This window comes from Mastigoproctus giganteus, chromosome 9 (genome assembly GCF_048544385.1).
Source record: "Mastigoproctus giganteus isolate SK-2022 chromosome 9, ASM4854438v1, whole genome shotgun sequence".
Classification (NCBI taxonomy): domain Eukaryota; kingdom Metazoa; phylum Arthropoda; class Arachnida; order Uropygi; family Thelyphonidae; genus Mastigoproctus; species Mastigoproctus giganteus.
The window spans coordinates 25968163-25994743 of record NC_143583.1 but is presented as its reverse complement, the minus strand read 5'-3'; the positions used below and the strand labels follow the sequence as shown (position 1 = coordinate 25994743).

General features: G+C 37.4%; 1 protein-coding gene across 1 annotated transcript; it reads left to right on the top strand.

The window, feature by feature from the left end:
* Nucleotides 1-26581, top strand: LOC150080112 (uncharacterized). Its single transcript, XM_090382152.1, has 2 exons — nucleotides 1-65; nucleotides 24782-26581. The coding sequence occupies exon 2, from the start codon at nucleotides 24984-24986 to the stop codon at nucleotides 25836-25838; it is 855 nt and encodes a 284-aa protein (XP_090238278.1). The 5' UTR covers nucleotides 1-65; nucleotides 24782-24983; the 3' UTR covers nucleotides 25839-26581.

The window sequence follows — 26581 nt, the reverse complement described above, 5'->3', positions numbered from 1 at the left end:
TTGGCTCACTCTGCTGAGTCAAACTGCGACATTCACTTCAACAGCGAGCCGCGCTGGAAGCTGCGGTAAGTGTGCGCGTGATGCACTTACTTTTTAGATACTGTTTTGAAGGAAAATATTGATAATTATTTCTGTTACTGGATTTAATTTACTTTTGGAAACTCCTCTAGTCATTTTGTGATTTTAATTTTATCGTATAGTTTCTAAAAGAACGTTAAATAGTTAATTACGTAGTTTGATTAACCACAAACTGAATGTAAATTCTTTATGGCTAAAGATTTCATTCTTTATAGTTAAAAGTATTTACACAATGTGAAATTATCTACTGTGACATCAGTTAAGGTGCACTTGTTTCTTTTTTTTTTTTTTTTCTCTCTCTCTCCCATTAGTTTTATTAATGCATTAACGTGTTTGATAGTTATCTGCAAAGGTATTGGTCTAAAAAAAAAAAACAAATTAAAATAGGATATCTGAAGCTCATTATTCCCCTCCGGGCCCCCTCAATTAACTCGAGAATGTATACCTAGTTATACAATGCCATCGGTGCCCTTTAATAACAAAAGAATGCGCCACATGCGTTGTTTACGATCTCTGCAAAATATTTATGACTCTTTCGGTAAACAGTTTAAAGTCAGCACTCGATGTAATATTTTGAAAAGCATCTTTTTTACGGAGCGCGCTTTTATCGTTTCTTATTCGAAATCTTGTATCGCTCCAAAAAAGAACTAAGCTGTGACGCCGTTTCTTTCAGATGATGCTACTGATGTAGTAGTAGTAGTTACTCCACAGCACACCAGTCACTGGCTGATCCTTGGTACAGCATCAGGGTCGCCGACCGAAGTGGCGGCCAATGTCAAGGTGAAAGTTAGACATTTGCCATTTTGAATTAACTGTAACAAAAGAAGCAACAAGGTGGTCCAACTTTTGTTTTCGCATTGTTTTATTTTGGCAGCAGGAATTACAATAGTTATTTTTACTGCTAGGATAGAACGCCTTTATTTGGTAAAAGTAAAGTCACTGATACTATACATTTCGGGATTTCAATCATAATATTTGTAATGAAACTGTCGGTCGCACCATTACGTTACCACAACACGAATGTTAAAAAATAATTTAAATAAATCACTGTATTGTTGTGTTATTTTGTTATTACAAAGAATTTGTTCCCTCAGGGTATTAGGATGCTTGCCATGGTTATCCAAGATATATTGTATTATACTATTTTGTTTACAAATCAATCAGGATGTCAAAATGGTTATAATGGACATATGATATATAAAAACAGGGCGTTAGACGTTTCTTCTTGAGATTCTACAGATGGACTGCAAGTTTTTTTATTTATTTATTGTTGGTATTAGTGCGAGGCAGCTAAGGCCACTGTTTGCGGGGACCAATTAAGGGATGTTATTTTTATTTATCGAGGATGATTAAGTTTATTCCTAAACCTAACAACAGAAGTTTATGGGGATTATCCAAATTTCCTCGATTGTGCAATTTTTTTTAAGAGCATACAAATATTTGTGTATTCTGATATGTTATGCTATTTTCTGAAGATGTCATACCACTTTTTAAAATTCTTTTATATTATTATATTGTTATTGGAAGAATGACCACGATCTTTTGTTTGATCGTATTTCATGAAATAAAGTATTATATTTTGTTATATATTTGACCACATGTACGGTGTTTAAAAAAAATGTTCTTGTTTATACTCCGGCACGACCATCAGGTCAGTGGAGTTGACAATAAATCAATCAATACAAATGTTAATCATATTTAGTAGCCACGGGCTTGAACACCGCTCCACTCAAAGAGTGGTGTGCTACTGCACTCGTGCACCACCACTCGGCTAAGTGTTTTGCAGAGGTGGTCTCCTTAAAATTTTAAGGAAGCTTGAAAAAATTTTACTGTATATGATGAAATGATCCTTTATTGGATTTTCGTATTTCGTATTGTTTTTATTATGGATGTAGGATATATAAGAGTGGGGTGTGAGAAAATGAGGCTGCTAAAGCCATAACTCATAGAGGTATGTAATGGCTTATAAGTTGTATGAATCCTGTGTTCAGTTTGTCTGTTTTACTAAATAAAAAGACCAAGTTCCCTGGAAGAAAAAACATTTTAACTGTGTTTTTTTTTTTTTTTTCCAACCATGTAAAAGGGCAATAGTGTGGTGGAATTGTAGGATTTTGTGAAATATAAGTAGTTCGAAGGTTTTAATAATTTTTTTTTTTTTTTTTTTTTTTTAGCTAAGTAATTTTACTTTTAGAAAGGATGTAACTAATTTAAAACTGCGAACGTAACGGTATAACGTAACTTGAACTTGATAGCCTAAGGTTTACATAAACCTGATAGCGTATACGTATCACTGCATTTAGAATACTATTAGTTCAGTGTGTAGTATTGTCAATTAATCAATTAAATTGTATTTAAACGGAAATCATGCCCAAACTAGAGCAGCAAAGCAACGGACATAAAGTAGTGGGAGTGCGTGGCTCCTCGGGAGAACCGAAGACGATTCTCCTAATGAAATGTGTAACTTGTGGAAATTTTTGAACAGGACAAGATATAGTGAAATCTATAAACAAATAATCTGTATAATCTGAAATCTATAAGTATACACGAGGGGTTTCCGAAGTAAGGTAACACATTTTGTTTCTTAATAATGGTGAAAGGGAATGAGATGAAACGCGGTGGACAGATAGACCCATTAATAACGTTCAAAAAGACCGCCAGTGCAGTATTGCGGTACTGTCACCTCACAGCAGATTCCAGTTGCAAAATGCTGGCTACCGTGCGAGTGTGGTCCAAAAGGTGTTCATGAAGTTATTCGCTTTTCGCAGTCTTCACTAAGTGACATTCACCATGAACTGGTTGCTGTGTATGGTGATGAGAAAGAAGCAGGTGTTTTTGGTGCAATGAATTTAAAGCGGACCGTGTTGACATTGAAGATCGACATCGGGCAGGCAGGCCTTCATTGAGCAAGACAGAAGGCATTTTGTGCATTAAAGGCATCATTTTTGAAAACAGGCTATTCTGTTTATACTCTGGGACGACTAAACGGTCAGAGGAGTTCGCATGATAGATTGAATACAATAAACAGCACCATATTCAGTAGTCACGGGCTTGAACCCCGGTCACTCAAGGCACGTGTACTTAGGCACCTGCGCGCCTGACCACTAGGCTACGGCAGCCTTTGAAATAGGCTATAGGTATAGGTATAGGTATGTTGAGGGTCTGACGGCTCCGGGGATTTCTCCCATCTCCGCGTATGTTCTTTGTATCGAGTGACAGTACCCTGTCTATGCCAGAGGTTTAAAAATAATGCATGGGTCATGTGGTATGTAGTTTGTTGTGCCCATTGTTCATCCGGCCTGTTGGCCGCCGGGCCCCCAGTGGGACCCGGCGTTACCATACGTAGCGACGGGGACGCCGGCCGGGTGTACCAAGAGACTAATTATACTTTGGCAGGTCCTGCCACTTACTTTCCTGGGATTTCGGTGACGAGGACCTAAAATAAAGGTTGGAGTTATCGTTAAGTTGGAGTTATCGGTTTAAGTAAAATTGCATTTAGAAAGCGCTGCGTGGGGTTTTACGCTGAAAGAACTATTTCTAGAGAGCCTAAAAGGTCGGGCAAAATTTGGACATGTGGGGCAGTCGCTGTACAAGAGAAAGTGTTGGGAGGGGAAGGTGAAGACTGGGGGGATGAAATAGGAAGAAGAGGGGTCGGATAGAGAGGTGACCCCCCCATTTTCAGTGGGCATGCCCATGCCCCACCACCTGAAATAGGCTAGTGAAACTGCATGAAATTGCACAAATAGTGAACATGAGTAAGTCGACTGTTCACGATGTCCTTGGCTTTCGAAGGGTGTGCTGCCGCTGGATGCCCTGCCAATTGTTAGAGGACAATACAAAATGTATGGGGATGCACCTGGAGAACCTGTTGCAATACAGCAATGAAGGAGAGGATTTCCTCGCTCGCACAGTCACAGCAGACGAAACGTGGGTTCATCACTTTACTCCGGACAGCAAACAAGATTCCATGACCTGGAAACATCCACGATCTTCCGTGCGAAAAAAAGTCAATACTGTTCCCAGTGTCCGAAAAGTCATGGCTACAGTGTTCTGGGATCGCCAAGGCATTCTGTTGGTGGATTTCTTGCTGAAGGGAGAAACAATCAATGTACAGCTTTACTGTACAATGTTGGAAAAACCGAAAGCCAACATTCGACTCAAACGACCAAAACTCCTGACAAGCGGCATGAACAATGTACAGCTTTACTGTACAATGTTGGAAAAACCGAAAGCCAACATTCGACTCAAACGACCAAAACTCCTGATAAGCGGCATGATTTTGTTGCACAACAACACAACTCCACACACTGCTCACACCAATAGTGAGTGGTTGCGCCATAATCGTTGGGAAACTCTGTAAAATCTCCCCTACAGCCCAGACTTAGCGCCTTCAGATTTCCATTTGTTCGGCCCTCTGAAAAAAAAAAACATCTTTCAGAAAAGCATTTCACCACGGATGAGGAAGTTCATCAGGCGGTGCGATGTTAGTTACTGCACGTGGGCAGGGACTCCTTCAGTACTGGTATTGATAAACTGATCCATCGTTGGGACAAGTGCATAAATAAAACTGGAGACTTTGTGGAGTAGTGCATGTTCACTTATTTCTTGGTGTGTAATTTCAACTTCATATTATTAAACATCATCAAGAGAAAAAATGTGTTACCTTATTTTCAGAATCCTCTCGTATAAATTAGGCTTTAATCAATTCACAAAGGAAGTTAGACAAGCTAAGGCAGATGTCGAAATGTCTCTGGCAAAGATGTAAACAACAGCAGCAAAGATTTCTATGCTTATATTAACATTAGGCCACTTAATGTCAGTGGATTAACTGTTCATGAAACCTGCTCAGGTTGCTGAAAAACAATAGGTATTTTGTCACTATATTCACACATGAGGTATTCCCTAGATAAGGGGATGCAAAAAGTTTATCAAACTCTAATGGGGAGTTAAATTTTTTTGTGATAACTGAAAGGAAAGCGAACAGAAATTGTTGAAGCTAAACATAAAAAAAGGTGCCTTGGTGTAGATGGAATCTATCCATTTATATTATGGGAGGAACAAATTGAGGGGAGATCCCTATAGACAGAGGTGTGAATGTTCCCCAATTCAGAAAGGGGATCAGAAGTTGATATGAGTAATTAAAGACCTGTTAGCTTAACGTCTGTTACCAGGAAAATAATGGGATCGCTCATTAAAGAAGTAATGTAGGCCCATATACACTGGTGTGCAAAACTTAAGGACCAACACTATTTCTAAAGGTTACAACCACAAAATCTTTACTTAAGGTACTCTTTACTGATGAGAGTAGATTCCATCTCAGCAGTGATTCTGAATGTCAGCTAATCTGGCGAGAGGTTGGCACACGGTGTCACCCTGCAAACATCACCGAAAGGGATCAATATAGTGGTCGAGGTGTTAAATTTTTTTGTGATCTCGTCTGGGTGGCGTTATCTTGGATGGACGTACACAACTTCAGATACTGGAAGGCAGTAATGTATTTAGGCAATCCTTCCCCATGTACTTCCGAGGTGCCATTGGCCCCGAGTTTGTTTATGGATGATAACGCCACACTCATCCCACTGCAGCTGTTGATATGCTTTTGGAAAGTGAGGGCATTGTTCGTATGGATTGGCCTTCCCGTTCCACCGATCACATTAGCATTAGCATTTAGCATTAGCAGAGGCATTTGATGCAAGAAAGCAAGCTTATGCAGCATCAGCCAAAAAAAAAAAAAAAAACCCACTTCCACTTCACCCCTCTGTTCGTTCAAAATACCTGTCCAGCTGAGCCTTAAACTTATTTAGGCTATCAACCTCCACCACAAGGGATGGCAGTCTGTTCCACCAACCTACCACCCGCTGGCTAAAGGCAAATTTCCGCACGTCTGTCCTACATCTGTCTTTCCTCAATTTGAATTTATGCCCTCTCAGGTGATTTTTCTGAGCTAGAGGAAGAATCCCATCAGCATTGAGCATGCTTAAACCATTCAAGGCTTTATACACCTCTATCAGATCACCTCACTGGTGCCTAGTCTCCAGACACTGTAATTTGCAAAACTTAAGCCTTTCTTCGTAAGAGCACCCCTTTGTTCCATTCACTAATCTTGTTGCCCTTCTCTGTACTCGTTCCATCAGCTCTACATCCTTCTTGAAATGAGGCCTCCAGACCTGTATACAGTACTCTAGGTGTGGCCTGACCATTGCCTTATACAATGGAATAATCACCTCCTTATCCCTGCTGGAAAAATTCCTGTATATCATTGACAATACTCCATGAGCTACTCTTGCAGCCCGTCTGCACTGCTCAGAGAACTTCATATCTGCCTGCACAACCACCCCCAAGTCCCTTTCATTCTCTACCACTGCCAGTGTAGTACCACAGAGTTGATACGTTGCTCTGGGGTTGCTGTTTCCCATGTGTAGTACTTTACATTTGTCAATGTTAAACTTCATTTGCCACCTCTCAGCCCACCTGCTCAACCTTTCCAGATCCTGTTGCAGCAGCATAGTGTCAGTAGTGTCCTTGACAACCCTGCCAACCTTTGTATCATCTGCAAACTTGGACATTAAGCTTGATATACCATCATCAATATCATTTATAAATACAGAAAACAATAATGGACCCAACACTGAGCCCTGAGGGACTCCACTAATAACGTTAGTCCACGATGAGCAGTGTCCATTGATTACCACTCTCTGTCTTCTCCCCCTCAACCACCCCTTTATCCATAGCAGCAATTTGCCTCCAATGTCACACTGCTCCAATTTGTGTAGCAGTCTTCCATGTGCAACAGTATCAAAAGCCTTTCTAAGATCCAAGTATATAATATCAAAGTTATTCCCTGCATCCAGTTCTTTTGACTGCATCATAGTATCCAATCAAGTTGGTCAGGCAAGACTTCCCCTTAACAAAACCATGCTGTGTCTGAGCTATAACTGAAGTCTTGTCTAAATGATCCTGCAGTGCTTCTTTAACCAGTGCCTCCATTAATTTTCCTGGAACAGAAGTTAAGCTCACAGGTCTATAATTACTTGTGTCAGCCTTTGATCCTCCTTTGTGAATTGGGGTCACATTTGCACATTTCCAGTCTATGGGTACCTCCCCTGAGTCCAAGGAAGCTCTCATAATTACGGCTAAGGGTTTGCTTACTTCCTTTGCTGCCTCCTTTAATACAACTGGATAGATCCCATCCACCCCGGGTGCCTTTCTTGTGTTTATCTTCAACAGTTTCTCCTCCACTTTACTCCCAGTTATTTCAAGATTCTGTAGCTTACTGCTAGAGTTGAATACACCTCTGGCATTCCCCTCGCTGAATAACTCCTCATGTGTGAATGTCGATGCAAAATATTCATTTAGTTTGTTAGCTACCTGAGCAGGATCATCAACAGTTGACCCATCAATATCAAGTGGACCAATCTGATTCATCCCCTTCCTTCTAGAGTTTACATAAGTAAAGAACTCTTTGCTGTTTTTCTTTGCATCCCTTGCCAAGGATTTCTCGTAATCTGCCTTCGCCTGCCTAACCTCCTTTGTAACTTGGTTGCATATCAACTTGTATCTATCATAGGCTTCTGTGTCATGTGTTAATTTATATGTATCCCATGCATTTTTCTTCTCTGCCATATGCCTCATTAGTTCATCTGACATCCATTTTGGCCTAAACCTTGAACAATATTTCTTAGTTGGTATGTAAAGCCTAGTGGCTTCCAAGATAAGTTCTTTGAATGCTTCCCATTTTGAATTTGCTGTTGGTAACATCATCAGTTGGTCCCACTGTATAGAATTTAAATACTGTCTCAGTCCATCGTAGTCGCCTTTACGGAAGCAATAACCCTTCCCTTTACCCCTAATGGTAGTTACCTCTTTCAGTAAATCCCACTTCAGCACACTGTGATCACTGCCACCTAGTGGTTCATTTATCTTCAGATTCTTAATGCATGAGGAATCACTGCTGATAATCAAATCAAGAGTATTACTCCCTCAATTGCCTCCCGAACATGCTGATGTAGAAAACAATCATCCAATAAATCCACAAAAGCCCTGCTAGTGTGTGAGTAACCAGCCCCCAAATTCCAGTCAATATCTGGGAAATTAAAATCTCCCATTATAAGACTCTCTGATTTACTGGCCCACTCTATTTCCCTGTACAGTTCCTTATTATACTCATCAGAGTCATTAGGCCTATAGCACACTCCTACTCTCAATTTTGATCTCCCAATGCTTATGTCACACGGGGGAACGCTCTGGGAAGACACCTAGCGGCACATCCACACGCACCAGAAAATGTTCACCGGCTGAAGATGGTGCTGACAGAGGAATGGACGATGTTACTGCAAGAACTTATCAACAACATTGTTCTAAGCATGTACAGGCGGTGCCAAGTCTGCATCGACATTAAGGGTGGCCATATCCCGTACTGAGGACCACCTCTTCCCTTTGTTCCATCTTTGGCAGTGATGCATCTGTATCATGGCAGCCAGTGCTATGCTGCCATTTTGGAATAAAGTCCCTCTGTACCGTTTTGTTTCCTTTGTTGTGTCGGTGTTATTTCCTTCATCATTTCTGTACCTCACGAGGTTCCTTTGTATTTTGACACCTGGACATGATCCAGGCCACTCCTATGAGAAGCTACAGTTGAAAACCTGACTGGTCCTTAAATTTTGCAAACCGGCATAGATAGGAATGCAATGATACTGGAGTCACAGTATGTTTTTATTGAGGAAGGCTTCTGTGAGCAATCTGATTGGATACTATGAAGCAGTGACCAAGGAATTGGATGCAAAAAAATAATTTTGATATCATTTGAATCCAGGAAGACTTTTGATACTGTTGCACATAAAAGACTGCTGTACAAAATTTAGCAATGTGGCAAAATGGGCAAGTTACTCCTATGGATAAAGGGATGGTTCAGTGGGAGAAGATAGACTGCTTATCAGTAGGCATTGCTCTTTTATATTATTATTATCATTAGCCATATGGTGCAAGGAAGCCTCAGGCTTATGCTGCAACAACCAAAAAAATTCCTAAGTCACCTGAGAGAGAGAGAGAGAGTCAGAAATAGAAAGGAATCACTAAGAAAGAGAAGAATGATGATATCCAGCTATGGGTGTGCAAGGCTCATACTCACCAGATGTGAGCCCCTGGGGGTTGTGGATTAATGTTATTAGTGGAGTTCCCCAGGGTTCAGTGCTGGGCCTATTGTTGTTTTCAATACTTAATAATAATATTGATGAAGGTATATCAGGCTTAATGTCTAAACTCACAGATGATACAAGTTGGCAGGGTAGTTATTGACAGTAATCAGAGTGAGTAAAGGCAACAAGATCTAGAAAAATTAGGTCAATGAACTGAGAAATTGCAGCTGAAGTTTAACATGTTGGACAGACAACTGTGTGGTCCAGACCCGCTAATATTCATAAAATCAGACAAATTCTAACTTATTGTGATTTTCTCTTGTAGAGAATCTGTCTTCATTTTGAATTTAGAAAAATATAATAGGATAATAAATATAATGTATAGGATATTAAGAAATATTAAAAATTTTGAAATATTACATTTTAAATCAGGAAATCTCTTACCTGAGATATTGGAATAACTGCATCCATGTAAGATGTAATCAGAATAGATGGAAATTGTTTAAAAGTCCTGCTTAAAGATGGAAGAACCTTGCGACAGGACAAAGGAATAAAAGCAAGCTTTGGCCCTAAATCTATGCATGGCGAATATTACTCGAAGCTTGATTGGGGCTTTTCGTTTGTATCGTCTCCAAAGGGGAAGGGAATGCGTTTCGAAGGCTGTATATATATATAGCCCCGGCACATTCCATTGGTGTATTTCAAAAGTGTGTGGGTGCCTGGGGGCATATTCAGGGATGAGCAGAAGGGGCATGTGCCCCTCCTTAACCCTAAATATTTTTAGAGTGCCTCCTGCATTCTAAACAACTCAAAACCTGGTCACCATGCCCCCTTCCTCCTTACAATGACACCTGGACATGATCGCCATGGCCCCCGTAACAATGATACCTGGATATGCCATTGTGGGTGCCAGTGCTATATATACGGCCTTCGATACATGTTTGCTTCTCCTTTGAAGATGGTACTAGTGAAAAGTCCCTCCCATCAAGCCATGGGTAATCTTCTCCCATTATACTTTCAGTTATTAGCCATGCATGAATTTAGGGTCAAAGCTGGCTTTTATTTCTTTGTCCTGATGCAAGGTTCTTCCATCTTTGAGCAGGTTTTTTAAATAAATAATTTCCATCTATTCTGATTACATCTTATGTGGATGCAGTTATTCCTGAAAAAAATCTCAGGTAAGAGATTTTTTGATTTAAAATATAATCTTTCAAATTTATAATATTTCTTAATATCTTATACATTATATTTATTATCCAATTTTATTTGGTCTAAATTCAAAACATTGATTTAAATTCAAAATGAAGACAGATTCTCTACAAGAGAAAATCACAATAAGTTAACATTTGTCTGATTTTACAAATATTAGTGGGTCTCGACCCCACAAGTTGTCTGTCCAACATGTCTAGTAAAGTTTCGAGCAACAGGATTCCCATAATGTTTTTTATACAATGTCAATGTCCCTGAAGTTTAACATTGACAAATGAAAGGCAAAAAGATAAACTTCAGTCATTCTCAATCCACTGCAGGGCGGAAGCCTCCTCAACGATTCATGTTGAGGGAAATGGACCATAATCTGCCACATTTGGACCAGTGTGTGTAGTAGCACACGCTCTTTTTTTCCTCATAGATGTATCTGCTGCATGCCTTTTCTACAGATACTTCCATGGGCACTGCTCTTTTGAATTGGTTTCTATAATTCCCGCTCTTTCAAAACAGTCCCAACACGTGCCATCACCAGCCAATATCCATTTACTGTCCAACTTCAAACTCACAGCACCAATTTTTCATCGCCCTTGTTTATTCATTCAGCTGCCGTTTTTTTGGAACAACCTTCCTTCATACGTATTTCCTGAAAATTACAGTCTACAGAAGTTCAAGTCTAATGTCAACAAATATCTTCTTTCATCTTCTCAACCTCCAACCCAAGCATGGTACTAAGTAGTATAGATTTTAATACCTCTTGTGTTTGGGGTTTTCATTAAAAAAATAAAATAAAATAATTTGCCACGTTAGTCCAGTGCAGGTTGATAGATTAACACACGAGGAGACATAATTTAAAGTTGAGGAAGGATGGTTGCGAGACATGTGCCAAAGTTTACCTTCAGCCAGCAGATGGTTAGTTGTTGGAAAAACTTTACAATTGGTTGTTGTGGAAGTGGGTGGTTTGAATAAATTCAAGGTAGAACTAGACAAATTTTTGGAGGATATGGATGGGTGAAGTATGTAGTCTTTTTTTTTTTTTGCTTATGCTTTATAAGCTAGCTTACTTCTTGCATCATTTTCCACCACTAACGCTTAAATTTTGATTTATTATAAGCAGACTCTAAACATAAGACATTTTCTTCCTCTATTTCTTGAGTGACTGAAAATCAAAATAAAGTGGATAATAAAAATAAAGAAAATAAATTTTCTGTTCATAATTCAGGCCAACCAAATAAGGTCAGAGGAGCTTACATGTATTTAGGAGGCTTGAATTAGTCACTAAAATACATGTACTTCTTATTCTCTCACATGACCACTTTTACCTAGTTTTAATTTAACATGATTATTTAAAAAAGTATTTTAATATTATTAATTTAATTTGTATGAATTATTAGAAATAAAATTCTCCCAACCAGCACACTCACATATAAGCAGGTCTGAAGTCAGTCATTTTAGAAGATATAAATTTAATTCTTGAATTCCATTTACTCCATACCATAATCCAGTCGATTCCTGTTCATGATTCAATTATCACCACTAAGGCACTAAGAGAGAGTATAATTAGATTATAAACTTATTTGTTTAGTTCGTTATGAAGGCTTTAAAGATGGCAAGTGGTTTGCCCAATTCTCTTTTAAATTTTCATTAATAGAGCAAAAATAGATGGTAAGGGAAAGTAACATGAAAAGTACTGAACTTATAACAGTTGTAAGTTGACTGTAATAGCAGAGAAAAGAGTTAAGCTAATTATGTGAAATTTCTGGCTAAGAGAGCAAAGAATGGGGACAAGGTACTGTTCATGTATATGAATATAAAGAAGAGAACAAATCAGATTGGAACTTTGCATAATAGGTGTGGGAAAGTCTGGGATAACCCAGCTGATGTGGATGAACTGAACAGATATTTTACATTGAGATTTACAGACAAAATACTTTTTGTGGTAAGGAGAAACTGTGCAGGTTAAGCTGGAAAGTATGAAATTAGTAATCTTGAAATTACAGCTGACTGTTTATTAGAAAATATTTCAGACCTAAAAGTGAGTAAGGCTCCTGGAGTTGATAGCATATACCCAGCAATTTTGAGAGAGGCAGAAAGAATGCCTCTAAGTTTGTGACTATTAAGATTAATTATGAGAACATCATTTGATTGGAGAAGTGCCAATATATAAAGGTAGTCCTAAGAGCAAAGTGGGTAACTACCACCCAGTCAGTCTTACCTCAGTGGTAGGCAGCGGTGTATTCAGGTATCATTGTAAGGGGGGGGATGGTGACCAGGTCCAGGTATCATTGTAAGGGGGGGATGGTGACCGGGTCCAGGTATCATCATAAGGGGGCACACGGCAACTAGGCTTTTATGTTTTTTTTAGAACACCTCCTGCATTCTTTTTAATTTCAAATTTTTGGTTAAGGGGGACATATTTCCCCTCTGCCCACACCCGAATATGGCTGACTGGGCTAGCCGGGTGGGTAAAGTGCCTGCCTGGCAACCCAAAGGTCATGGGTTCAAATCCCGCCTCGGGCTTGGATCAGAGTAGAAAATGCAAAAACTTTGGGAGGTGCATTATGGCCACAGAAGCCGATGTGCCAATGATGTGCCAACTAACCAAAAAAAAAAAAAAAAAAAAACCCTGAATATGCCCCTGGTGGTAGGGAAAAATCATGGTGGCATGATCGAGTCCAATACAGAAGTCATCTAGATAGAAATGGAATTTTCGAAGAAACACAATATGGTTTTTTAAATGGAACTAACCAATTTAGTTATTTTGATTCATTTGTGAGCTGTGTGTGAGAAGTAATTTTGACATTGTTTACATGGATTTTAGCAAAGAATTTGACTCAGTCCAGTATGAGGGGTTACTGTATTAAGCTGGCATAGATTGGGATCACAAGGAAGATCCTTAGATGGATCACAGGGTGGCTGCATGGCAGGAAGCAAAGGTTATAATTAATGGTTACTCTTCAGATTGAGCTAATGAAAGGGGATCCAAAGATGAGCAACATATGGCAAAAGTGGTGTCCTATGAGGAAACACTGAATATGTGGGCTACATAGCTTTGCAGGTGCCTTAGCGCAGGCTTGATTGAGGTCTGTAAAGCTCTGAGAGGAGAAAGTAAAATGAATGTGGATGAAATTTTCAGTTATGATTCCAGAACTAGGCACCATAAATTAAAATTATGGGGGAAAATGGTGTAGACTGAATTGTAGAAGTTATTTCTTTTGGCCAGCAAGTTGTTAATTACTAGAATAAGTTGCCTTAAGTAATAGCCATATAGTACAAGGAAGCCACAAACTTTTGCTACACTGGCTGAAAAAAAAAAAAAAAAACCCAAGTAGATAAAAAAAAAAAAATTATTTGTTTCTCTTCTCACATGGGTAACTATCCAGTTGACCTTTGAATTTATTCAAACTCTCAGTCTCAACTACCTGCAAAGGCAACCTGTTCCAGCAATCAGTGACTTTACTAAAGGAAAACTTACTACGATCTAGTGTAAGCCTCTTTCCCTGTAATTTGAATTTATACATCCAAGTTCTGGAATTCTCTATAACAGTGAAAATTCCCAATTTGTTCATTTTACTAACTCTTCTAAACAGCCTTATAAACCTCAATCAGATAACCTCTGAGTTGTCTGGTTACCAAGCCCTGTAGCCCACATATTCTGAGTCTTTCTTTGTACAGTCACCCTTTTGCTGATCTCACCATGCAAGTTGCCCATCTTTGGATCCTTTAAAAAAGCTCAATGTTTTTTTTAATTTTTTTTTTCAGATGAGGTCTCCATACTTGAATACAGCATTACAAATGTGTTCTTACAATTGTCTTATACAGTGGAACTATGACCTCCATATCTCTACAGGATGTTCCATAAATCATCAATAGAACACTATGGCCTTTCCTGTCTGTCTGACTGTTTACACTGCCCAGAAAACTTCAGATCTGCCTGTATTATTACTCTTAGATTCCTTTGTTCCTCTATTGTTTTTAATTCAACCCCAACATGTGTATAATTTATTTTATGGGATTGCTATTCTCTAAGTGTAAAACCTTGCATTTTGCTGAATTTAAAACACAGCTGCCACTTTTCTGACCATTCTTGCAGCCTGTTCAAGTCATCCTGAAGAAGTACTGCTTGGTGCTGATCATTAATTATGCTACCAATGTTTACATAATTTGCAAATTTTGACATCAAGCCTTTTGACATCCCATCGTTGATGTCGTTTATGAAAATCAAAAACAACAGTGGTCCAAGAACTGATCCTTGGGAGACTCCACTTCTGACTACACCAATCTGAAGAGTATTCATTAATCACAATCCTGTGCCTTTTGCCCTGTAGCCACTCAGCAGTCCATCTTAGAATTTTTCTAGTAATCTCAATATGATCCAGCTTACACAATAATCTCTCATGAGGGACTGAGTGAAATGCCTTGTTAAAATCCAAATAAACCATGTTGAAATTTCCCTACATTCAGCTCATGAGTAACTGTGTGGAAATAGCCTACTAAGTTAGTTAAACATGATTTTCCCCTTAAGAAAACCATGTTGTGTGTTTTTCAAAATGCCATATCTATTTAAACATCTGTGGATTGCACTGTTAATCATTGCCTCTAAGATTTTCCCTACCACTGCTGTAGTTACCAATATCACTCTTAGAACTGCCTTTATGTATTGGTGATACGTTGACACTTCTCCAATTCAAAGGAATCTTCCCTGAGTCCAAAGATGCCTTCATAATTAACTTCAATAGCTCAATACACTCCCTGGCGACCTCCCTCAAACTTACTGGGTATATGCCATCAGCTCCAGAAGCCTTATTTGCCTTTATGCTCGAAAGTTTTTCTAATAAGTCATCTGTAATTTCGAAATTACTAATTTAATAAGACTCGGCCTCACTCACACTGCCTATTCTCAGCATGAAGGATTTTTCTTCAGTAAAGACAGATACATAGTACCTCTACAATTCATCCACATCAGCTGTGTTGTCTAAGACTTTCCCACACTCAGTGCACAAGGGTCCAAACTGATTTGCTTTTTTCTTCCTTGAATTCACATACATGAAAAATTCTTTGGTTGAGGCTGGGAGCTTGAGAAAATTCAAAGAACAGCTGGATATGTACCTAGGTGAGGAGGGAATTGCATAGGTCATTTCATTTTTTATTTTTTTTTGGTTGTTGCAGCAAAACCCTGAGTCTTCCATGCACCACATGGCTATTACTAACCTAGAATGTCATTTCAGAAAAAAAAAAACTGTTTTTGAGTTGTATCACTATGTTTGAGATAAAATGAATTGCTTATATAATCACAGAGAAAACATTCTTTCTATAAATGTCTGAACATAATGGATATTCTTGGAATGAACGATTGGACTGAATTATTCCAGTGTCAGACAGCAAAGAAACTAATTTGTCATACTTAGTGATAATAACTAGTTGTCACAAAGCATAACAAAGTCACTATAATTGTATAGAATAACTAATTTACAGAGTTTGTAAACGTATAAGTTGTGCAGCAGACAACCTATTTTCAGGGTTAAGGGCAGGATATATATAATTTTAAAGATGTTAAGTGTATTTTTGATGCATAATTTTTAATTTTAACAACTTTTTTGAAATCACACAGTGCTGTTATATGTGAATTATAGTGGATTTTATTCCCTGCTTTTATTTCTATAACATTGATAATTTACAAATACTTAATGGTGGCTTTTGGACTTAATTCTCTGGGCCCTAATTAGAAATTCTGGATAATTTGCACTTACAATTATATTTATTGATTCTCCAGTGCTTTCATCTTTAAGTTTTTTTAATGTTTTGAATGAAATTCCATTCACTGTAGTTGCTATGCTAATATACTGAAAAACTTATTATGCATCCAAACACATCTGATATTGTACCATACACAGAATGTAAAAACTTTTATTTCTTATAACATATCTGATCAGAATGACCTTTCACCTCTTTCATAGATGATAACAGTGGCTTTTGAGGCTGTCACGAAGTATGTAATAAAACAAAAAGTATATGACAGCAGTTGATAAAGCCAAAATGAACTAAACCATATATATATATTTTTTTTTAAATGTAAACTCTCTCTCTCTGTAGAATTTGAGAAGATTGTCTTGGATAAAAAGATGTATAATAGTTAATCCTGCATTGAAATGAAAGAACTCCTATTGCTTCAATTTGGAAACTTGTACTAATAGTTGGTTCCAATGTGGAACCACTTATTTCAAGAAATACTGTCATTTTGAGAGAATTTCAGAATGAATAGTCCATATATTGCCAGAGTTGAAGGGGAAGGAGGAAAGTTTTACAGTATAGTGTTGCAATAGGATGTTGCAACATGTTTTGCTGAAGTGTTTATGTTGTTGATATTGTGACTCATTTGCACACCTTATATAAAAATAGAAATTTGTCTCTTCTGAGAGGAACTTTTGACAGTTATTTTGAAGTAGCATATCTCAGTTGAAGGAGCCTAGATTTTTTTCATCTGCAGAAAAGCAAACTGGTCTTAGAACCTGTCATTATATAAACTATAAAATTTTTTTATTTATATTATATTATACACTATAAAGTGCTATTTTTGGATCTCACTGATAAAGAATGCCTCTGGCTGAATTTTATGCTCATTTCCTGAAGTATGAAATGAAATAGTGAAATGTTTATCTATATATCTTATTAAAAAAATTCCTTTAAAATCTTTGGCAGCTTTTCAAAATATTTTCACATTAAACCAATTATGATTCTTTTCTCATTTTATATTCTACTGTCCATCATATCATTGTTGGAGCATAGGTTTTTAGTTAAACAGTTATAATTAATAACCAACTTGAGATAGGAGAGTGGAATGTTATCATTATTTGTGATTATTTTTTATACATTTCTTACTGGTTCATTAAATTCAGGGTGGCCAACAGGGTGGAACTTAAATTAATTAAACTGGCAACAAAATTTGAACAGAGATTGTGTTCTTTTACAATTAGAAGTGGAAGGTAAAATTCATTACCTTGAATTTTAACCTTCCACTTCTAATTTGGCATATAAACAGATGCCACTTTTTTAAATTTTTCTGTTATTTTTTTTTTGTAAATGACATCAAATCCTCCAGTGTTCTTTTGACCACCAATATTCTCTAACTGGTTATATGGTATTTTCTGTTTTCACTTTGATATGCTATGAATTATAAGACTAACTTTTTTGGGTGGCATTTAACAGATGCAAGGTGAGTAAGAATCTACCTTTCTTCTAGGCAGTTCCCCTATGGTACCTGTGAGATGCAAGTGACAGGTATCTAATCTTGCTGTAGAACTTTGGTTTTGCTAGCTAAATGTGAACAGCTGAGAAAAATAGAGATGTTCAGGTTGTGTGTGGTAGATATTATGTGAATGTCTGTGTTCCAGAGTGATCTTGAAGATTCTAAAAAATATGTCAAAACTATTTTTGGTTTCTCTCACTTATTTTTGTTCAATTTTTTTAAATTCAATTTATCAAATCATAATTAATAGATCACTGTTTTCAGTTCAGTAAAAACCACTAAAAACTTAATTTTTATAATTAAAACAAAAAGAGATACTTTGTTAAATTGAGGGCACGAGTAATGGAAGGTTAAACCATCATTAGTACTGTAAGTGGACCATTTTCCTGTTAGAGCATAATCATATTGTTTAAAAATAGTAATGGTCAGAGATTAGATATTTAAAATATGAAACTGGGCTTCACTAGCGGTGTGAAGTTCTTTTTCTCACCAAAAAACTTCCCTGTTTATCAAGTTTTAACTTGCAATGCTTTTCAAGAGAAGTTCTCATTTTTTCTACAGCTTAACGAAGTTAAAACAAAGGCCTCATCATATATGAAAAACTTATAAAACAAAACTGTACATGGAAAGTCTCTGTCTGCACAAGGTACTGAACAAACTAAATCTGCTAAATGCATTTGATCTCATATTGCAAAGGCACCTCATCACAAATTGCTTGTGTTTGAGAAATGGCATGCATTTTAAATAAACAGCAATATAAATATATTTTCCCACTGGTTTTCTTTTTGTAGAAGTCAAAAGTGTAATCTTGGAGTTTGAAAACAGTAATGCATAGCTTACGGCAATGGTTTTTATTTAAAGTGTGTAGTGCGATGCCAGGATTACTCATGATGAAGTGTCACCACAATGTGAGATGAATGACTTAGTTTGCTTAATGCTATAGACTAGGCTGTACTTGTACAACCTTGACTTCTCTTTAAAAAAAAAAAAAAAAAAAACCAAGAAATCTTTATTAAATGGGAACAAGATACTTGCGTTTGCCTATGAGTTTTTGTACAAGCAAGTGCAAAGTATTTAAGTATTTTTCTTCAGCACTTTACTAACTTGAAAATTGCACTTATGATTTTTTTTCTTTTTGTAGAAGTCAAAAGTGTAATCTTGGAGTTTGAAAACAGTAATGCATAGCTTACAGCAATCCTACTTAAGTAATATTATGAAATGCTCAAGGCTCCAATTTATTAAAGTAAATTTATGGATGTGTTTAAGATATCTGTTTTACTAAAAAGAAGGGAGAAAAAAAAAGGGAAAAGATTTTCTGTCTGGATTGATTGTGTAATGAGAATATTCTCTTAATCTTGTAGCTATTTTTTTCTCTAAAGTATGCATTGCACTTGACCTTGTTTTGGCAAGTTTCCCATTGTTATTGCAAGGCTAGAAATTTTTATAGTGGTTAGGATAAGTGCTTTTTGCCTTAAGTGCAATCTATTCTTGTGTATAGGAGATTTTATATTATCAGAACTGCATTTTGGAAAGACAGCGGAAATTTTGCATAAGAGAGTATTTATCCATGTATCATATTTTTCTGAACTATTTTTACTGATTGACTAAATTTTTCTTTTACCATAAAAACTTATCTGCTGAATTCCATGTCTCCTGCCAGACTGGTATTGAACTCTGAAGTAATTTCAAAAGTCATTACTGTTAAACTTGCCAGTTAGTTCAATAGTCACAGGTTACATTATTCTTATCACCAAAGTAATGTGATTTTGATGGTGGCTTGCACTGTTCACTCCTACACAGTAATACAACCATGAAAAACTTGCATTTGAAAACATGCCTCTAAATTGCAGTAATTGGATTATTTCAAATACTGACTTCTACATTTCATCCAATGCAATGTCCTCCCTCAACATAGGCACCTGTATTTGATGAGAGGACCTTAGGTGATGCTGCTGGGCTTCCAGATTAGCATCACTGGGATCCAACACCCATACTTTAATTCTGAGGTTATATCATTGGAATCTGGAGCATGCAGCTGTGTGCTACAGCCTGTGGAAACTTGGAAAGGTGGATCCTGGTGGGTGGAGGGCTCAGCTCTAATACACAACTTGGGCCTCTGCTTCAACAAGACAGGAGGTCCTGGACCACCCTGAGTGAGATCAAGCGGTGGATGGTTTTTACTGCTAGGGTCAACTGCATTCCAATAGGTCTCTTTCCCTTTGGTCCTGGGGGTCAAGACTTATTGGAAATGTGGGCATGATGCTCTAAGTGAACTTTGCATCCCATTTGCATACACAGTACCTGCTAGTTCACGAGTGGGCATCCCCTTGTAGGACTCCATAGTCAGTGAGGTAATTAGGATGTCATAAATTTTATTTTATTTGTATGAGTAATTTAATGCTTCTCTTTCTGGGGCCTCAAACAAGTCTCCTAAACCTGATCAATTAGGTGATATAGACACTTTTGTAAAAAGACCTAGAACTGAGGATACATCACCATCAGTGATGCTGCTTTTCCTCATTCTTCATTCCATTGGAGAGAAGGCAAATGATGAAAATGTCATTCTTCTTCATCCAGAAAGGATTAGAAGGGTTAGCAGGATCTCAAATCCACGAAACGGCTGCATTCTGGACCAGAAGAAACAACAAGTTTTATTATGTTGGATTCCTGGTCATGCTGGAATTTCTGGAAATGAACAGGCCGACCTAGCTGCCAAAACTGCTACCGGTCCTATAGCCCAAGCCTTTACTACACCTGCATCTGACTACAAGTACATTATAAAGAAACAATGTATTGAACAATGGCAACACATCTGGCAGAATCAGGCCAATAACAAATTACTTGGCATTAAAAAAGATCTCAAACCATGGAAGTCTAGTATTTGCGAGAATCGACATGAAGAAGTTGTATTAGTCTGATTACGGATAGGTCACACACACCTGACACATCTCTATCTACTTACAGCTGCTGATCCACCACATTGCACAAACTGCAATGCTCAATTTACAGTCCAACATATACTCATTTACAGTCCAACATATACTCATTGACTGACAGCGAGCATCAAACTCTATTTGCCTCTTTTTCAGCAACGAATACTCTGAGTATTGCCCATCTTTCAGCAGATAAGCCATATGTAGACAAAATCTTCACGGCGTAAAGCCCACACTCAAACAAACAAACAAAACAGCTGCATTCTGGGGATCTTTTAGTTCAAGATTTGCTCGACATAAAGTCCAGCAAATCCTGAGAGTCACACTGATGGAGGGAGGGGGGGGGGAGATACTTCTCACCATAACCGCACATAAAACTCTGTACTTTTCATGTGGTGTGATATCAGAGTAGTATCTTCTTCATGTCTCTGAAGAAGAGATCTGCTCTGAATTGAAAGATCAAGGAGCGACTGGTATCAAGCAAATATTGATGCAAAAGGATGTGAATCTCATTCTTATTCGAGTTCTCATCCTTGCATTCAACACCCCACTTCTCATTCTTACATTTAACACCCCATGGCCTCCAAGTTCCATCAAGACAGGCTACATAAACTGCCCAGTAAGGATTTAATTTCCAAATCTGCTAAGGTGTTTTAAGTACCAAAAGTATGGCCACTCACAAACAGCCTGTCGTGGTAATGCTGCCTGTGCTCAATGTGGTGACAAAGACTACAAGAGCAAGGAATGTTCAGCTTTAAAGCAATTTGTACAATTTGACAATGAGAACACCCTGTTGACCATACCAGCAGTGGAAGGAAGAGAAATAAATTCAAAAACTGAAAATAGAACTGAACATTTCCTATCAAGGGGCCAGGAAATATGCCCAGAAGGTTTCTAGGAAATGTAGTGTTGGGACACAAACGGAGATGACCATACCACCAGAGTCATTTACTCCAATCACACATTACTTATTAAGCCCAAAAAACCTGTCCCAGAAGGACCAGTGATCTGCTACTGCTATATCTGTGCCTCCTAATGTCTCCACTTGTAACAAAAAGTGGTTGAGATAAGATTAAAAAAATTTGAAGAACTCCCCCACCCCCTGTAACACAGAAAAACATGGTTATCGAGGAAAATGATTCCACCTTGGAACTCTTCGTGGAGGAAGAAATGGTTTGGAGAGCATTCATACTCCCCCCCCCCCCAAAAAAAGATAAATTCAAGACTGAAAAATACTAAGCCCACACTCCCTTCGGAAGATATGTGATGGATCGACAAAGCCCAAATAATGGTCAGATTCATATAATGGAATTGTTGTGGATTCCAGCAGAATATTGATGACATCAAGGCCCTCCTCCATAGGCACAAGCCAGTGTGCTTTTCTTTGCAGGAGACATTTAAAGGCAAATGAAGAACCTACTTTCCATAATGTCATCATAATATGCAAAGACAGAATTGGGGATGGACCTGCTTACAGTGGAGTCACCATCCTAGTGGGCAGCCATATCCCCTTTCCAAGTAATCTCTTTTACAATCACCATAAAGGTGGTTGCCATTCACCTCTTAGTAGGGTTTCTTCTAACAATTTGTTAACTATACTTGCTACCTAGGATCAACATCTTCCAGACAGACCTTGATGATCTCATTATGCAACTACCTGCTCCCATTCTCTTATTAGAAGATCTTAATGGACATAATATCCTGTGGGTTGTGCAGGCACTAATGTGAGGGACGTAAAACAGAGTGCAAAAGTTGAAAATAATGAGCTCTCTCCTAAATGTGGAAATGAACAATTTTATCCACAAACACCTACCTGTACATTTACTACCATTAATCTCCCTATTTGTTCCATTTTTGCTCCTCCCTTTATTCATATGAGAGGTTGAAGAAAATCATTATGGGACTTCCCTGTGATTTCTCTTCTGACTGAAAAAGGACCATGTCAACAAGGATATCTCATGGAAGTTTGATAAGGCTGGCTGGAACACACTTTCAGACATCTGGCACAGTTTTAGATCACAAGAGTCGGCCAGGAGCCCATCAATGATGCAGTTACATACATTGTAGAAGGTATTGGTCACACAGCAGCAGCAAGAAAAGCCCAAACAAGGCTTGGGGGAGAAGGGGGGGGCATTCTGCCAATATCCAACTACAGAAAATTTAATAACCTACAAATGTGCCAAAGCACACTACATTCAACGACGCCTCCGTAGCCAGATGGGCAGGTTTTTTTTTTTTTTTAGGAGCATTAGCAACTAAGGCCATATTGCTCCGGGGATATGCAGTGGTCATTCCCCGACCTTTCTGCATCCTCCGTATTTGGTGGTCATGGGCTCGAACCACGGTCTAATCAAGAAGTGATGCACTGCTGCTCCTGCCCACCACCCGGGCCACCACTCAATATCCCAATATAGCTGAGTGATAAAGCTAGAGGGTACAGAAGTACACGCACTTTAAGTGGACTGCGGTTCAAGCTTGCATGACTCTAAATATGGTAAATGATTATATTCATAATTTATAACAAGCTTCTCTGACCTGGTCGTCACGCAGGATTATAAATGATAACATAAGTATTAGCTTAACAACTCAGTCGTACAGATTGTAGTGATTTAAATTAACTTCTTTAAAGGTTTGTTAAACAGTTTTATACACCTAAGGGTATATAAATAGTTTTGACTTTTCCTTTTGCTGATATAAAATCCACCCCTCCAATATTTATTATTTTATCAATACAAAATTAGAGTAAGTTACACTGGAGATGTGCTTGTTAACAGTTTGGGTGGTTAAATTGATTATACATAAAATGTTTAATTATGTTTAAACAGTGAATACAACTGTTAACTGTATTTTATTTTTCCATCACACAAGTTTGAGCCACTTGGGTCACACTTCTGAAAGGTCTGGCTGTGATCCTGGGGAACATATGTGAATGCAGATATTGTACATTGTGAGAACAAGCCTGTATGCTTCCACAAAAAAATATTGCACAACAGCCCATTATTATTTGTTGCACTGCCATATCTGTTATAATTAAATAGTTACAATGAAACTGTAAACTCCTGGTCACAGTGTCCATACCAAATATAAATGAAATTTATATAATTAATACAGTCAAACCTTGAAAATCCAGAAGCCATGAGACCTAAACCTTGCTGGATCTTGGAATTTTCTGGATTTCAGAAAATTCCATATTATAGCCATATATAAATTGGGGGAAAAATACTGCATTTCTGTACTGTTGTTTGTTATACATAGTACTGTATGATACTATACACAGTACTACACAATATATCCCACTTTGAGAGAAAAGTAGTATACAGTATGCTTTGTCATTTTGTTCTTTCTATAAGTGTCTGTAAATCACTTTGCTCTTCTTAACATTGTAATAAGTTGAACCAATGCAAAGTTCACAAAACTGTTTCATCAAAATCCCATTGAGTTCCTTGAACAACATAACCTTTTCCATGCTAAATATTGACCTGTTTTTTTTGGGTTTGAACATCTGAAATCCAAAAAATAGGTCATTATTTGGGCCACTTGTTTTTCTTTTTGGAAGTATATTTAAAGGCAGATACAGGTTAAATATACCAGTAAAATGGATATAAATATGGGAGATGAAGCTAGCCAATTTGAAGTACTAATTGGTAGGAAGTGGCCAACATGAAAACTAAATTTTATGATTTTTAAATGATTTACTGAATTCACCCATTTTTCTGAAAACTGCCAGAAAATGAATGATGCTGGATATGATTGCTGATTTGGAGCTTCAACTGTAAGCTATTTAAACTTTTATTTTCAACTTTTGTGTTACTTTTCAAAATTTATATTGGTGCTTCACCAATACAACCATTTTGCTAAGTTTCCACTGATTTCAAAAAGGTTGTCATGGTGGTGGCACAACATTCTTCAGATAAATGGCAATGATACATTTTCAGTAGGAAAGTGCTATTTCTTGAAGTAGTACATTATTACCAATGTCATTTTACTATATGAGTGCTGTAACAAAAAAAAAAAAAAAACCACCACTTTTCTAATGTAAGCAAAAGAACATTGCTTTTGTTCGCATATAATGTTAGCATATTATCATTTATGTTTATACAGAATGAAATTTTAAAAAATTAATTTGAAACCTTTAACAGTATGATACATATATATATATATATATAATAGTTTCCTTTTTCTTTCAGACTGGCTTACATAATGGGAGAGTCTTTTTTATGACATTACAGCAGCTGTTCTGTACATTGTTCCCTTGCTACTTGCATCTTAAATAAAGGCATAATAAAAGACCAAACCATCTGAACTATTGCTGATTTGATTTTTCAAGTTTGCTTTTATCTACCAAGGACAGTATCTGTTTGTAAGCTTCTTGAGCCTAAGTTTGCAACCATGACTTCAATAATGGTTCCCAGGCTGGACAACCAGCGAGCCGAGCCTATGACTAGTTTAGCAAACCAAATAATGTTCTTCATGTTGTGTGATAGGTGGTTTTGCCCACAGGAAAGATTAACAGGACTGTATGCTCTTTTATTTTACAATGTCTTTTGCTACTTACTTATTTACACACAACAGTTACTTTATCTTCATGAACATACCACCACTGTTGTTATATCAGAGAATTCAAATGTCTGCCATCTGGCAATGACAGCCACAAAGTTCATGCTAGAATTCACAAAAGCAGTAACATTTGTTGTGACGGGAGTATTCATGCTGTTGGTATTTGGTTTAGAACAAGGACTAGAACATTTCAATCCAACATGGTATTATATCCTTATAACAGTAGTTTATTTCACTCTTACAGAACGATATTGTCAGAACAAAGCACCAGAAATACTGACATGGCTACAATGGGATATTTTTGAAAATATGGAACCACTCTGGACACCAGTACTTCTCCGTCTTTTGGCATCATTAGCTTCTGGTCTAATGATCACTCTGGTGTTTCTCACTTCTGATGGTGGCTGGATACTAATATTTGCCGCTAGTTTTGTTAATGTATATTTGGGTATTAAAGATATGGATCAGCACTGGCAGACTCTAATGAAAGAAAAATCATGCATTGATAAGTATCGCTATGCAACCTGGCAAGAGCTCTCTGAAAAGGATGATGTTTGTGCTGTTTGCTTACAAGAAATGAGCTGTGCTAGGATCACCCCATGCAAACACATTTTCCACGGCAATTGTCTAAGGCAGTGCTTGAAGGAGCGCCCAGTATGTCCCATTTGCAAGCGGGATCTACTATAAGGTTTATCATTACAGCAAAAGAGCTACCACCAATCATCAACATCAGATATTTTTATATTTAACATAAAATCATATGAGTTTGAAGGGTTAAAGCTCACAATCATAAACATTGCTTTTGTGCAAGATTACAAAATGCCTTTTTTAATGTGAACTGCCATAAAAGCGCACAATTGTATTTGCAACATTTTTATACAGGTGGAAGCAAATGCTGTGGCTATTAATTTATATTCCTGATAGAGCACATACAGCAACTTAAAAATTAGGCAGCAATTCAAAAATTCTGATGTAATGGCATTTTGAATGAGGAAAAAACTATTGAGATTGCTAGTCATAAAGAGTATTACCACCATCTCATCTATCTCCTTAACTCATTAATGAGCACTGTTTCATTATTTTATAGACTAAATTAAGGGAAAATAACCAGTGTATAGTCCCATATTATTCATGTTTTGAAAAGGAAACTTTGTTATTATCAACTTCTGAAATTGTCATTCCTGTATACTGTTCCACTAACTGTATTCTACAAAAACCTGAAAATACTTCAATAAATTTGTATTCACCTGCTCACTTTATAATGCTAAGCTACATTAATAATAACTACTCATTTATTCTGAAATACAGTTAGCCATTAACCATCATTATTAATTCAAACTGCTCTTAACTCAATTAGATATTTGTTTAAACAAAGCATGAAGAAAAATAACTTATGATGTACAATTTGTTTTAGCCCAAACATGTAACAA

What these genes read in the sequence shown, in the direction of transcription:
- LOC150080112 (XM_090382152.1), top strand. Translation starts at nt 24,984, where the DNA reads ATGACTTCAATAATGGTTCCCAGGCTGGACAACCAGCGAGCCGAGCCT.